Source organism: Scomber scombrus, chromosome 4 (assembly GCF_963691925.1).
Source record: "Scomber scombrus chromosome 4, fScoSco1.1, whole genome shotgun sequence".
Taxonomy (NCBI): Eukaryota; Metazoa; Chordata; class Actinopteri; order Scombriformes; family Scombridae; genus Scomber; species Scomber scombrus.
Genome location: NC_084973.1, coordinates 10,236,039 through 10,248,753, shown reverse-complemented (window position 1 = coordinate 10,248,753; position 12,715 = coordinate 10,236,039). Strand labels below are relative to the sequence as shown.

The window sequence follows — 12,715 nt, the reverse complement described above, 5'->3', positions numbered from 1 at the left end:
TCTTATCCAGGTGTGCTGAATGATGAATACCACCTGACAAAAATAAGGTCAAATTTGTTCGTCTATGGTTTCTTGCATGAGGCCTATTGTTTGCTTGAGCAGCATTTACAAAAAGCTCCTTGTAATGATCACAGTCTCTAGCCCATCATATGATGCACCATAGAAACCCTTTCACTGATTTTATTTGGAGTAGAGCTGAATGCAAATTAATAGTATCATTCACTAAAAGCTGTACCAGATATATGTTTATAATATAAAACAACACAACACATTAAATTGCGAACAAATTGCACTTCAGAGAAATCACCTTAAGTTTATGGCAATTAAAACATGATCCAAGTATAAGATACTGTAAAAGGATATACTATATGTACCATCAGTCAGGATCAGTGTATCTCACATTTTCAACACTACTGAGAATTACTGAGCTATAACATATTTTATCTTTTGTTCCAGTCTGATGAGAGCTGAGCAGTATTTCAGGCTTCAGTGATGTTTGCCAAAGAGTTGTCTGTCCAGTCGGATGAGCTGTCGGAGGAAACCTCTGTTAGGGATAACGCCCCGGTTTTCTTTAACAGCACAAATAGCCTCCACGAGAGTCAGGTTCTGCTTCAGCATCAAGTAAGCCAGGACTAGGGTGGCGGAGCGGCTCACTCCTACATGGCAATGCACCAGCACTTTGCCTGGAAGTCAGGAAGAGACTGCATCAGAGATATGAAACACTGTCACTGCAAAATGTTATAGAAACCTTACAAGGTTTTCACCTTTAATTTTTTATAGCTTTACAAAATTGTGTAGTTTAAATTGCCTTTAAACTACAGTTATATTTTTCTTTACTCTTCTCACCTCCTCTGCTGAGAGCCCTGTGAATAAAGTCTGCTGCTGCCTGGAAGTTGACACTCATGTCAAAATTACAGGAATCATGAGCCTCTATGCCCATGTAGGTTATCTCCATGCCGGTATAGATATCTGGCTGTCCTCGACGTTTACTATGAGCTGCATTCAGGATGTGAGTGATTCGATGAATGACTAGATCAGCCTGGTTCTCTGCGCTGTGTCTGTAAAAAAACACAAAGCTTTGCATTCACTGACACTAATAGTTGGTGGAATATAGATTTGCACGTTTCCTGATGAAGCATTTGCATGCGTCGTATTTCAAAGTGATGGGTTGAAATTTAGAAGAGCGCTTCAGACATTTGAGTTTCATTTATCAGAGATGTGAGACATGCTCTCAATGCCAGGCTATCAGTGGAAACTCTCACATAGCACAGCAGGAGTTTATGTAAGTTCCTAATGTGGAATGCAACTTGAGCGATCTAGAGTTACACTCAGTATTTAAATCTGATTTATGACCAGTTACTCTTTCACATAGGTGGAGTGAATCCAAGTCTACACTTGGTTATATTTGTAACTGGGGCTTAGACGAACTCCTCTGTCACAGCACAAGAACAATACTTGACAAATAACATGCAGAGCAAAATGTTAAAAACCATTCGATTCTGCAGGGTTTCACCAGGAAGAAATACAAGTCGAGTTACTTACTGGTCACCAATGTAAAGCCTTGGCCACACTTCATCTGCATGGCTTATGATGGCTTTACCAGTAAACAAGAGTCTTTCCAAATCAAACACTGCTAATCCAGGTGAACTCAGGTCAATTTCCACTTTCCGGGTAGGTGGTGTATCATTCCAGGAGGCGGGAAGTTTGGATGTATATGGCATTGTTTTGTCTATATAGGGTTCAGGCAGTCCTCTGGGGCAACACACTAGATTTCCACCAAAAAGAGACAACTTTTACTCTATTAAAAATATAGAGGTAAAAAAGTCAAAAACAAAATAGTTTGCAGCTACTTCTTCTCCCCCTATAATTGTTAGTCTTACATGTGGCCTTACTCTTTGAGGGAAGCTGTAAAAGGATTATTTCCTAGCAAGTTCTCTGTGTTCACGAAGACGAACATAGCAGAATGAAACACACAAGTGATTTTAGTCTCAGGCTCCTTCGCCTCAGATTTACTCACCACAGGGCGTCCTAAGTGTTGTCAGGCCATTTAACCCTCGAATCATATACGGCCCCCCCCTAAGGCGTGAGGTGCCTGTGTGTGTTATGCTTTTGCATGAAAATAGATGTCTATTTAAAGATCTGAATGCTAGCAGGCAGATCCAGGGTGTGAGGAACCATGCTGCAGTTTCCACCCAACGTGAGGAACAAGGGATTTATCTTTCTTTGATCTTCATAAGGAGTTTCTTCTACGTATGCACATTTATTTTATTCATATGCAACTAAATATTTCATCTTATATAAATATCTATGACTCTCTTAACTACAGTATTTGCAGTGGTGTCCAAAAGTCTGAATCCACATTGAAAGTCTCTAATAATTTCATGTAAACCTGGAAATAATCATAAAGTCTGAGGATTCAGAAACATTTAAATACAAGATGTTACATATGTAATGAAGACGAAATATTTAAGATTCAGCACTATTTCTATGTCAGCAAACAAATTTAAGCAAAATTGTGGCATTGACCAACTTAACTCCTTTGTACAAAAGGTCCTTGAGTTGTATCCTTTCCATTGAAGCATGCTTTCAGATGACATTCAGGTGGATCTGATCTACTCAGGGACTCGGCCTGTCTTCATCTGTTATAAATATGGCAGAGCCTCATGTTTTCAGCAGATCATTGCTTACTAATTACCATTGTGATTGTAGGAAATATGGCATCAGAAATAAGTGAAAGTTTCAGAAGGTAATTGTTATTCTAAGCAAAGAGGGGCTTTCTCAGTGTCACATCATGGCTAGACTAAAAGGTTACCAGGGGGGCAGTGCATGGAGCTCTAACACACTGTGCAGAAACTAGATCAGTTGGATCCAAAAGGATAAAAAGATACCACACCATCAGAGGATCAATATATCAAGCTTAGTTCGCTGAGAGATATAAAAACACCTTAATCACAGTCACCGAATTTGTTAAATAAAGAACACAAGACTCCAACTAGCAAAAGTACTGTCAAAAGATAGCCGTCTTGTGCTGGTCTCATGGGACAAGTATCAGTTTGTAAACCACTTCTCAGCTTGGACTGGGCTAAGAAACACCAGCATTTCACAGTGGATGACTGGGGGAGGGGGGAGAAGTCCCATTTACTGATTGATCTATGTTTGAGATTTAAGGCAGTAACAGACGGGTGTGTGAGGAGATGAACAGGAGAGAGAACGAGCCAGCAGTGTATCAAACCCACAGTGAAACATGGTTGTGGGAATTTTCATGTCTAAGGGTCTTTTGCGTGCTCTGGAGTTGGGACACTGACTAAACACTGACCAAGGAGAAGTACCAACCCATTCTTCAGTAACATACTATACCCTCTGGTTTGCATCTTGATGAAAGATTCATATTGCAGCAGGATGATGACTCTAAACGCACCTCAAAGCTTTGCAAGAACTGCTTGAAGACCAAAGGGTCCTGACTGTCATGGACTTTGCTCCACAGTCACCTGACCTCAACACTACTGTACATTTATGGGGGCATTGGACGACTGTTTTCCGTGACGTCTCAATAAGCTTTTTGAAACATTGTCATATCATGCTTGGTTAACAAGGGTCATCAAGTTTTGCACAAACTTGTGGAGTCCATGCTGTTATTCTTGAGATTTTTCAAAGGCTCAACTTTTCACTACAATTGTTAAGCTGCTATTATTATTTGTAATGGGGAAAAAAAGAAAAAAGTATTACATTAGTATTGTACAGTGACCCCCCTGAATATGTAAATGTAATTTAACATAGTGAGTTAAAAATAACATTCATTTGCTCACAGGTTAAAAAATATACTCACATTTAATTATTTCTGGGGGAGTTTTCTCATTTGTTATAATTTCACTATTTGTCAGGCAGAAGATTCCCATCTTGTGTTGGAAACATGCATTACATCTGGAAACTGTACAGTTGTGGTCCATCTAAACAGAAACTTAACAGCACAGGAAAATGAACACATATGACAGATGATGTTTTTTCATGCAAAGCTTGTAATCTTATTTTTATTATTTTTCTAATTATATAAAACCATCCCTTGAAATATGGCACGCTTTTTTTCCTATATCAATACATCACAAATGCTTAAAGAAAAACTTGCTCTACTTAAGCGTGAATAACCTGTGATCATGGTGCAATCAGGATTTGACAGAACAAGAATTTTAGTGCAAGAGAAAAAAACAAGGTCTGAAATTTGAGTGCTGTGACCAGCATTATCGTCAAGCACAAAACATTGCTGAAAAGTACATATTTTCCTTTACAGCAACTGATTGAACAATTATGAAAATACAATTCAATTGCTTTATCATATATATTCAAAAAAAGGGAAGAAGAAAAAAGGACATCATTGAACAGCTTTTCAAGTCATTCCTAACCTTGTACTATATCTGCAATAACAGCAGTTCCTATAGTGAAATACATGGCATTCATATGTAGGTCTGATTCACAGGTCTGCACTTACGAAGCAATTTCATCTGAAAGATGGATTTAATGGGGATAGCAATCTTTAGGGGGTTTTCACTAATCTGCTACGACTCCAGGCCCAATTATAAGCTCTGAGATGTCACGACTGTATTCAGTTCAACTGTGCTCGTCTGATATAAAGACAGTGCATGCGGGGCTGGGAGCACAATGGGAAAAAAGGAAAGCATTGCACCAATTCCTGCAGAGGCATGGTAAAGTAATTGACTATGGGTAACTAAGCGTATTGACTTCATCAGTGGTGAGGACAACATTATGATCATGCAAATTGACTGTGAAATACAATAATGGACAGCTAAGGAAGTGCACGCGTTGTTAAATGTAGGATCCGATTCAAACTGACCCATGATCCTGAAGGACAGCATGACAATAATCTGATTCTGTATCACAGGTTGGAAAACACTAACGGTTGCAATGTGGCACTAAATAAATCCACCTTCCAGCATCTCTGCCCTGCATTATGCTGGGAAACACAGTTAAGACTCAGTCACTCACTGAGGCTGAAAGTCACCTATGATATGTACAACCATCAGTTTGCAGATCTAACACCACAATATCAGTTATACCAGCCCAATTAGCCTTCTAAGGTTGATTTTATGTACCAGTGATCGTTCTACCTTGTTCTCGGCTCCTCGTCACTTGCTTCAAGCCTTTTATATCATGGTGACAGGGGGAAAAAAACAGAAACATAACTCCGAGAACAAGTCTAGACCTTCCTTGTGTCCATGGAAGATCTGGAGGAGGAAAACAGCAAGACTTAGTGATCCACAAACCAATGAATGAGTCCAGTTCAGAAAGCTTTCTTCTCCAGCCTGTCCAGAAGGGCCTGGATCCTCTGTACAGCCTCCTTGCGGGCTTGCCGGACATTATCCTGTCCCTGAGTCTCCACAGAGTCCAGCTCCAGTAACTCTTTGGTCAGCAGCTCCTCCAGATACCGGTAACTCTTGTCTGTTTTTTTGCCAACAAACTCATCAACATCTTCCTGATGCATGAGCACTCTAGCCATGACCTGCTGGACCTTAGCTAGGCCGGGGTTATCGCTCAGGGGCTGAGGTCCAGCAAAGCCGGGAGCTGGAGCAGGGGCAGAGGGTGGAGGCTCACCTCGTGAAGGATTGGGCTCACCTCTCCCTATTTTGTTGTACATTTGGGGAGGGGAACTGATTTCTGTGGGTTTTCCGTTGGAGGGATTTTGGGGTAGGGTTGGCCTGGGCTTAGGTCCCACTTGTGGGGCACGTTGGTGCTGTTGGTCCTGGAGTGACACAAAACAGAAGATTATGTTTATGATATTTTGATTTACACTCTTAAATCTCCTTTGATCTTTTTACTATTATTACTGCTTCTAAAGAATTTAAAATTCAGATTCCCAAATATAAAGCCAATACTATTTCCCCCTGATATTTCTAGATGAGAAAATTCAAATCAAAAGAAGAGTAACTGCATCTAAGTTATGAAGGTCATATATATATTTTAAAATGCATCACCATATAAAGTCGTAATACTTTTCTATCTTATATCAGACCCTTTCATTTATCAAAATTGACAATATAAAAAAATCTATTGAATAAACGGACACCCCACAGAAATAGCTGCAGATTCACACCTTGGGTTGATAAGGTGGTGGAGCACCAGTTCCAGTCCCTGGCCATGCTGGTGGATGTGCTGGACGGACAGGATGATTTCCATAATGGTTCTGTGGAGGCTGCTGGCCGGGCTGCCATTGCTGCTGTGAGGGTGCATATGCACCAGAGTGCGCCCAAGCCTCAGCCTGGGGACTAGGGTGGAGAGACCCGCCAGTGGGGTATGGGGGATTTGGAGGCATTGCATGACCACCTTCACTGTAGTGAGGGTATGCTCCAGGAGGATATCCAGGACCCTAAGAGTAGAAAAATCACAAATGAATATAGCAAAAAAGAAAAAACAGTTTCTTTTGGGTGTGAAGGTAATGAAATAACCTAAATCTAAAATCATTCGGGGATTTGTTGTAACAACTACTCTTTTCCACAGCATATGTTTGGATGATCTTACCCCTTGACAGTGAGGTCCAGGATAGTGGTGATGTTGGTGCTGAGAATGTGGCTGCCCAGATGGGCCACTGCTCTGCTCAGCTGGACAGCCCTGGCTGGGATAAGGACCTGGAGCTGGTCTCTGAGGGTCAGCACAGTAGAAAGGGTTGGATGGGTGGAAACCACTTGTTGAATACTGACTCTGAGGTTGGCTGTAGACACCATGGCCATTTGGATAACCTCCAGGCATCACCTACACGGGACACAAAATATGTATGAGAAACATATACGCATGTAAATATGCCACATAGCTATGACTGCTGTTTTCAGTACAGAAGCTGACTGTTAGACAATGTAAGGCGGAGGTAAAAGCACTTAAAGAGACTTAGGATAATAAGTAGATTTACTCCCACACCCTCGGATTTAGAGTGCCAGGTTGCATCATGTGCCATACCTGTGGACTGTACTGTGGCTGAACATCTGATCCAGAGGGATAGGTTGTTGTGTAGTGTCCTGTCGAGTGTGACTGAGGATACCAGTAGTGTGAGGGGTAGCCTGGATACTGAGGAGCATCCTGTGAACACACACACACACACACACACACACACACACACACACACACACACACACACACACACACACACACACACACACACACACACACACACACACACACACACACACACACACACACACACACACACACACACACCGAGGAGGAGTCAATACAGAAGTACAGGTACCACTACTGCTACTATCATCTGAGGTCTGCTGTGTTTGGCACCAGCAAACACAAAAGTAAACTGTGAAGTACATGCTCTCAAAAATCACTCCCCATCCTAGAAAATAACTAAATAAACTGAGGTTGTGATTCTTTTTGTTACTTGCTGGTCCAGTTTCCCCTAAAGCAGGTAAACAAAGTATGCTGTTAGCCAAACCAAAACAGGCCATGAGGAATTATTTGGGAGGGAAATATTATGTTGGTGTCTCTTTGTGTGTTTTGACACAACTGTAGCACCATCGTTAGCAGCGTTGTCACGTCAGGATAAACGTGACTAGAGTGTAAAGCCGGGCAACAGCTGAACTATCGTTAGCAGTTAGCGGGCAACTATTACATAATGCCAGCTAGCTCCGATAGCGGCTAAACGGAAGCTAGCTGGGTTTGAATGCTTATTGTGTACAAACTCAACACGCTTTTTAGTGTTGAAAAAAACTCAGACACAACAGACACACGCTGGGTATTTGTCTAAGTTGTGTTCAGCCACTTACCATACTGTTATTGCAGTTCACGTTATTATTTCCCGAGTTGCAAGTGGAGGGCCAGCCAGGTTTCAGGTCTGACTGCATTTGGTGGTGATGCATCAGCTAAGCGCTTTTTTCCATTTCATGAAAAAAAAAAACCTTTAACAAACCTAACACTACTTATCTGACTTGTCAGCTGGCGTAAACTGTTACCACCGTTTTCCCCCCCAAAGAAAAAGAGATCGCTTGATCGGTAATCAGGAACCGATTGAATGACACCGAACTCGCATAATGTTGTCCTTCCCCTTTAACGAGGAGATCGAGTAAAACTAAAGAGCGCTCACTCTGATCATTTTTTCGGGCACCTTGTACGGCGCGCCAGGATGTACTTAACTTTAACTGTGATTACACTGACGAAAAATAGAAAAAAAATGCGTGATTATTTATGACTGTATGTGTTTGTATTTAAAAAAAAGAATTATATGGACAATATTTTAGCCACACCAGCACAAATGTGGAGTCATTCTACATTTGTACACAAGTAATTTTTCCTTCTAAATATTGGATCTCTGGTGTCGCAAGTGCGTCAGTAGAAGCTTTCAACCAATAGGATAAACATCATATAAATATAATGTTTTTTTGCCATTAATATTCGATATTTCTGTCTTTAAAAACTATTTTACGCTGGCGTTACGTGTATTTAAAGATCTATATTTAAATGACGATAAATTAATCCCGTTTATAGAAACTACGTTGTAGTGCAGCGCCCAAAGGGTTAAACGCGTACAGGAAGTTTATCCCAGGCGTGTATAAAGACGCTTCCTGTCGTCTTCTTGAAAGAAACATATTTTGAAACATTCATGGCTTGACGTTACATCAAGATACACGAAGCAAATAAACAGCAGCCCAAGATGAACTACGTACCAGGGACGGCAAGTCTCATAGACGACATCGACAGTAAGTTGGAGGTCGGAGGGAGGAGGGTTTAGTGGACGAGTCGCCTCAAGATGCGGCATCGTGTCTGAGACCAACTGGATCATGTGTAACCGTTTCATACTGTTATTTAACATGCCTGTGTCGTTTGCGTCCTGCAGAGAAACACCTGGTCCTGCTCCGGGATGGCAGGACATTGATCGGTTACCTCAGGAGCATTGATCAATTTGGTACACATCATTTACTTATTTCCTACTTATTAACTCACATAAGGTGCAAAACATTAGCCAGTGTTTCCAGCTAGCTCATTTCAAGTGTACTTAAAGATCCCCTCCAGACATGTTTTAAGATGTATAGAACACACTCTACTTTAAAGTTGTCTATTGTGGGTTTTCCAGCCAAAGCAGTTAAATGATCTTCTTATCTTGTTGTCCTTAAAATTATACTCCTTCTCCCACATTAGGCATTTCAGACTTTATAAATATGCAAATATACAATCACTGGCCTCTTTATTAGGTACACCTGTGCAATCTAATTCAATCTAATACAACTCTTCCATAAATTTTACTATTTTTTAAGTTAATACATTTTCAGTTTTTGTTGACATTGTCAAGAAGGTGATGATTCTACTTTGTTTATTATTGAGGTCGTAGTGGGTGATGGTGATGTGTTAGGGTATATTATATTGAATGGTGTTTCTAATATTTTACCCCCCTCATGTATGTTAATGGAGTGGACAAAATATTACAACATAAAGTAGAATGATCACCTACCTGACAATGTCAACAAAAACTGAAAAATAATAAACTTCATAAATGTAGAATTTAAAGCAGAACTGTTGAATTGGATTGCATTATATTGCACAGGTGTACCTACTGAAGAGGCCTGTGACTGTATATAACAGCTGGACACAAGATATCTTCTACATCACTGTAAAGTTAATTCTCAATGTCTGTGCACTGGAGGCTTCAAGTTTCCACATCATACTTGTGAATTGTTTATTGGACCAGGATTGGCTCCAAACTACTTGTGGTGCCACACATGCTGCACATAAGTCGACCCTTTGAAAATTGGATTTTCAGTGAGCACAGAGAAACATTCCACTTTCAGTTGCTGAAAATGAAAATAAACTCTGCACATACATCATTCTGCACAGTGATGCTCAAACATCCAACTTGTAGGTTCAAGAAGGAGTAACACATTTTTGAGTGGAGGGGACGTTAAGAGTCCCACCATCTGTTGTATCTATGTTTTTTAAGTCTTCTGTGTAAAGCAGCACCGCTCTCACATGTTTTTCTTTTCCCCCAGCCAATTTAGTTTTTCATCAGACAGTTGAGCGCATCCACGTGGGGAAGAAATTCGGTGACATCCCCAGAGGAATATTCATTGTGAGAGGAGAAAATGTGGTCCTTCTTGGAGAGATAGTAAGTGGACATGTCCTAGTTTTATACTTGATTTTTTGTTGTTGTGTGTTTGGAATAATATAAGTCGCTCAACTTTTACAAATTCGGGTTAAACAGCAGTAATTAATAAGAATAATTGTCATCAATCAAACTCCCTTCATTCACTTATTAGTATATAACATTTATAGCATTACATCCTGGAGAATAGATTCACACAAGCAAGTGGCCATGGCTGCATAAAGAATGGGATTAATACTTATCATGAATTTTTAAATTATTCCTAGGATGGTTTAGGAGTGCATAATGCATAGAAACCAAAAATATCCACTACATTTGACATTTTTATGGCGGCAAGTAGGGCACAAATTAAGTGGTGGAAGAACACAACAGCTGTGCTGCTCTCAATCTTCTCCACTCCTCTTTCTGTTTGACTGTCAGTGGGAATTACTTATGATGTCATCACTTCTTTTGCAAACCTTTGCATGATTTTGTTTTTTACTCACAAGGTTTGATCATGTCCCTGCAGGGACGCTTTGCTTATCGTGGTTCTTTGACATTACAATGAGGATATAGGGGCATGCAGGCATACACACACTGCAATTAAACATAAGTCACGAACTCTGCGCTTTCAGTCACAAATCTGCATTTTCGACAACAATGCATCCTAGCATGTGATAATATAACAAATTTAAATTTTTAGCAGAGACCCAATTTATCTTTTGTGGTTGGACTGGTTTGTGGTATCCTTGTTATTAGGCTGATTTTCACTTTATCTTCATTTTTAATCAATTATTCATTGTCAAACTGAGATGTTGGAAGTGATTCAGTCTGCAACCATGCTCGGTTTGTGGTTGTTGTGTAGTGTAGTTCAGCTGTGTGTTGTACACTTGAGTCATTTGAAATACCATTAGTGTCATAATTGATCAACTCAACTGAAATACAGGAAATTGACCATTATTGTAACTTCAATAATCCAGTTTTGGTAAAACAGGAAATAGCTCATACTGTTTCATGAGGTTTACCGCACACATTCAAGTTTGTTGGAACTGTTTACATTATGTGTTGAATTTGTGGCAAATGTAATGTCTTTGTCTATCTGTGCAGGATGTGGATAAACCCTGTGACACAGTCCTGCAGCAAGTGTCCATCGAAGAGATTCTGGAGGAGCAACGGTTGAAGCAGCAAGCCAAACAGGAGACGGAGAAAGTCAAGATGCAGGTCCTGAAGGACCGAGGCCTTTCCGTCCCCAAAGCCGATAACTTGGATGAATACTAACACCGCCTTGATTCCATGAGCCTCTCTTTCAGTTTGTACTGGACTGACAAGTTTTATGTTGAGTTTGTGAAAGCACGAGTGTGTTTTTTTGTTTGTTTGTTGTTGTTTTTTAATGAGTGCAAGGCAGCATCATGCTGGGCATCTATACTGTAGTGTACCGAATTTCTTTTGAATTATGTTAAGAAAAAAAAAAAGATACAGCAGCTGCTCTCAGTTTTGCAGATCATGGTGGGAAAAACTAAACTTTATCTATTTGTGTAAGATCACTATTATGGCAATTATTTGACAGCAGCACTTTCTATCTTGTCACTAACACGGCAAGTGTTTTTTATTTGGAGATATATAAGCCTGCTATTGACAAAAACTACTGGCTATGCTCCATTAAAGTGTTTAGTTTTTCATTAGAGGAAGACCTGCTCAGAAACATTTGTGTCCTCACATTGTCTCTTTCTGTTAATTCTCTTGTATGTAATGCATCAGTAAGGCATGAAAGGTGGAAATATTTGGGTGAAAGTGGGCCTGTGAGCCAGGGCTCTTTTGGTCCCAGGTGATGGCGCCACAATCTCAACAAGCAGTTAAGGTTACGATGCAATGTGACATCAAACGTGAGGCGCTTGCTGTTGTTATCCCATCCAGGCATGTGAGGAAATAACATCATTAATTTGGTTAATTGAGTGTAGGCAGGCGCGCGCACCATCATCAGACAGCCTCGTGTCCTGTTTATTAAGATACGAGAAATGTATCGATCCTATCTGCCTCCATCGGTCAATAACAACCCTGATCATCGTTTGGACGGACACAGTGAGGTGATATGAAGCAGCCGCTCAGGAGGCACAATGTGGCTGCTTTACTACACTGGCACTAACACAATAAACAACTTATTATGGTACCACGTGAATAAGTCTTTAGCCGAGATTCATTGTATGCATATTTTTCTTTTCTTTTTCTTTTTTTACTGTGAACTCTACAGCAGCCCGCATGCAAAAAAGAAAAAAAAACTTTTCCACAGAGAGAAACGTCAAGCTATGCAGCTATAAAAGCATGAATTCCGGTCGAATTTCAAAATAAGACCCCTGAGAAGAAGTCCAGGAGCCTTGAAGGAATGAAAGGGGGTCTATACGATAGCGACTTTAGGAAGTAAGCATTGGGGCCTAAAATAATTTTCTTTCTTAACTGTCTGATTTAATAAAAATGTAACCTGTTTCTCCAGTTATGACAATTAATATTTATCCTGACTGTGTCAGATATGCAATATTAGTATCAGCCCCATAAAGGCTTATAAACATCTATAGAGGTATATATATGTCATATATGTCATAATGTAGTGTTTCGAATGTAACTTATCAGCTTTTTTTC

General features: G+C 40.2%; 3 protein-coding genes across 4 annotated transcripts; 1 reads left to right on the top strand and 2 right to left on the bottom strand.

The window, feature by feature from the left end:
• Window positions 1-293: 293 nt before the first annotated feature.
• LOC133978500 (dual specificity protein phosphatase 26-like) lies at window positions 294-2,165 on the bottom strand. The gene is made up of 3 exons (XM_062416753.1): window positions 1,543-2,165; window positions 847-1,058; window positions 294-683 (listed from the first exon to the last, which is right to left on the bottom strand). The coding sequence occupies exons 1-3, from the start codon at window positions 1,719-1,721 to the stop codon at window positions 487-489; spliced, it is 588 nt and encodes a 195-aa protein (XP_062272737.1). The 5' UTR covers window positions 1,722-2,165; the 3' UTR covers window positions 294-486.
• A 317-nt stretch (window positions 2,166-2,482) lies between these two features.
• On the bottom strand, window positions 2,483-8,020 carry bag4 (BCL2 associated athanogene 4). Of its 2 annotated transcripts, XM_062416751.1 has the most exons (7): window positions 7,776-8,020; window positions 6,961-7,080; window positions 6,529-6,759; window positions 6,104-6,376; window positions 5,121-5,752; window positions 3,827-3,958; window positions 2,483-2,639 (listed from the first exon to the last, which is right to left on the bottom strand). In XM_062416751.1, the coding sequence occupies exons 1-5, from the start codon at window positions 7,866-7,868 to the stop codon at window positions 5,294-5,296; spliced, it is 1,176 nt and encodes a 391-aa protein (XP_062272735.1). In that variant the 5' UTR covers window positions 7,869-8,020; the 3' UTR covers window positions 2,483-2,639; window positions 3,827-3,958; window positions 5,121-5,293. The 2 variants fall into 2 exon arrangements, with proteins under 2 accessions (XP_062272735.1, XP_062272734.1); XM_062416750.1 differs by having other exon boundaries at window positions 3,827-5,752.
• A 532-nt stretch (window positions 8,021-8,552) lies between these two features.
• Window positions 8,553-12,568, top strand: lsm1 (LSM1, U6 small nuclear RNA associated). The gene is made up of 4 exons (XM_062417679.1): window positions 8,553-8,705; window positions 8,843-8,911; window positions 9,990-10,105; window positions 11,189-12,568. Exons 1-4 carry the CDS (start codon window positions 8,660-8,662, stop codon window positions 11,357-11,359), a joined length of 402 nt encoding a protein of 133 aa, XP_062273663.1. The 5' UTR covers window positions 8,553-8,659; the 3' UTR covers window positions 11,360-12,568.
• Window positions 12,569-12,715: the final 147 nt, after the last annotated feature.

What these genes read in the sequence shown, in the direction of transcription:
- lsm1 (XM_062417679.1), top strand. Translation starts at nt 8,660, where the DNA reads ATGAACTACGTACCAGGGACGGCAAGTCTCATAGACGACATCGACA. An exon ending in TCTCATAGACGACATCGACA is followed by an intron (nt 8,706 to 8,842) that starts GTAAGTTGGAGG and finishes TGCGTCCTGCAG; the next exon opens with AGAAACACCTGGTCCTGCTC. An exon ending in TGGTCCTTCTTGGAGAGATA is followed by an intron (nt 10,106 to 11,188) that starts GTAAGTGGACAT and finishes CTATCTGTGCAG; the next exon opens with GATGTGGATAAACCCTGTGA.
- LOC133978500 (XM_062416753.1), bottom strand. Translation starts at nt 1,721, where the DNA reads ATGCCATATACATCCAAACTTCCCGCCTCCTGGAATGATACACCACCT. An exon ending in AGGCTTTACATTGGTGACCA is followed by an intron (nt 1,059 to 1,542) that starts GTAAGTAACTCG and finishes GTTTTTTTACAG; the next exon opens with ACACAGCGCAGAGAACCAGG. An exon ending in CAGGGCTCTCAGCAGAGGAG is followed by an intron (nt 684 to 846) that starts GTGAGAAGAGTA and finishes CCTGACTTCCAG; the next exon opens with GCAAAGTGCTGGTGCATTGC.
- bag4 (XM_062416750.1), bottom strand. Translation starts at nt 7,868, where the DNA reads ATGCATCACCACCAAATGCAGTCAGACCTGAAACCTGGCTGGCCCTCC. An exon ending in TGAACTGCAATAACAGTATG is followed by an intron (nt 7,081 to 7,775) that starts GTAAGTGGCTGA and finishes GTGTGTTCACAG; the next exon opens with GATGCTCCTCAGTATCCAGG. An exon ending in AGCCACAGTACAGTCCACAG is followed by an intron (nt 6,760 to 6,960) that starts GTATGGCACATG and finishes TGTCCCGTGTAG; the next exon opens with GTGATGCCTGGAGGTTATCC.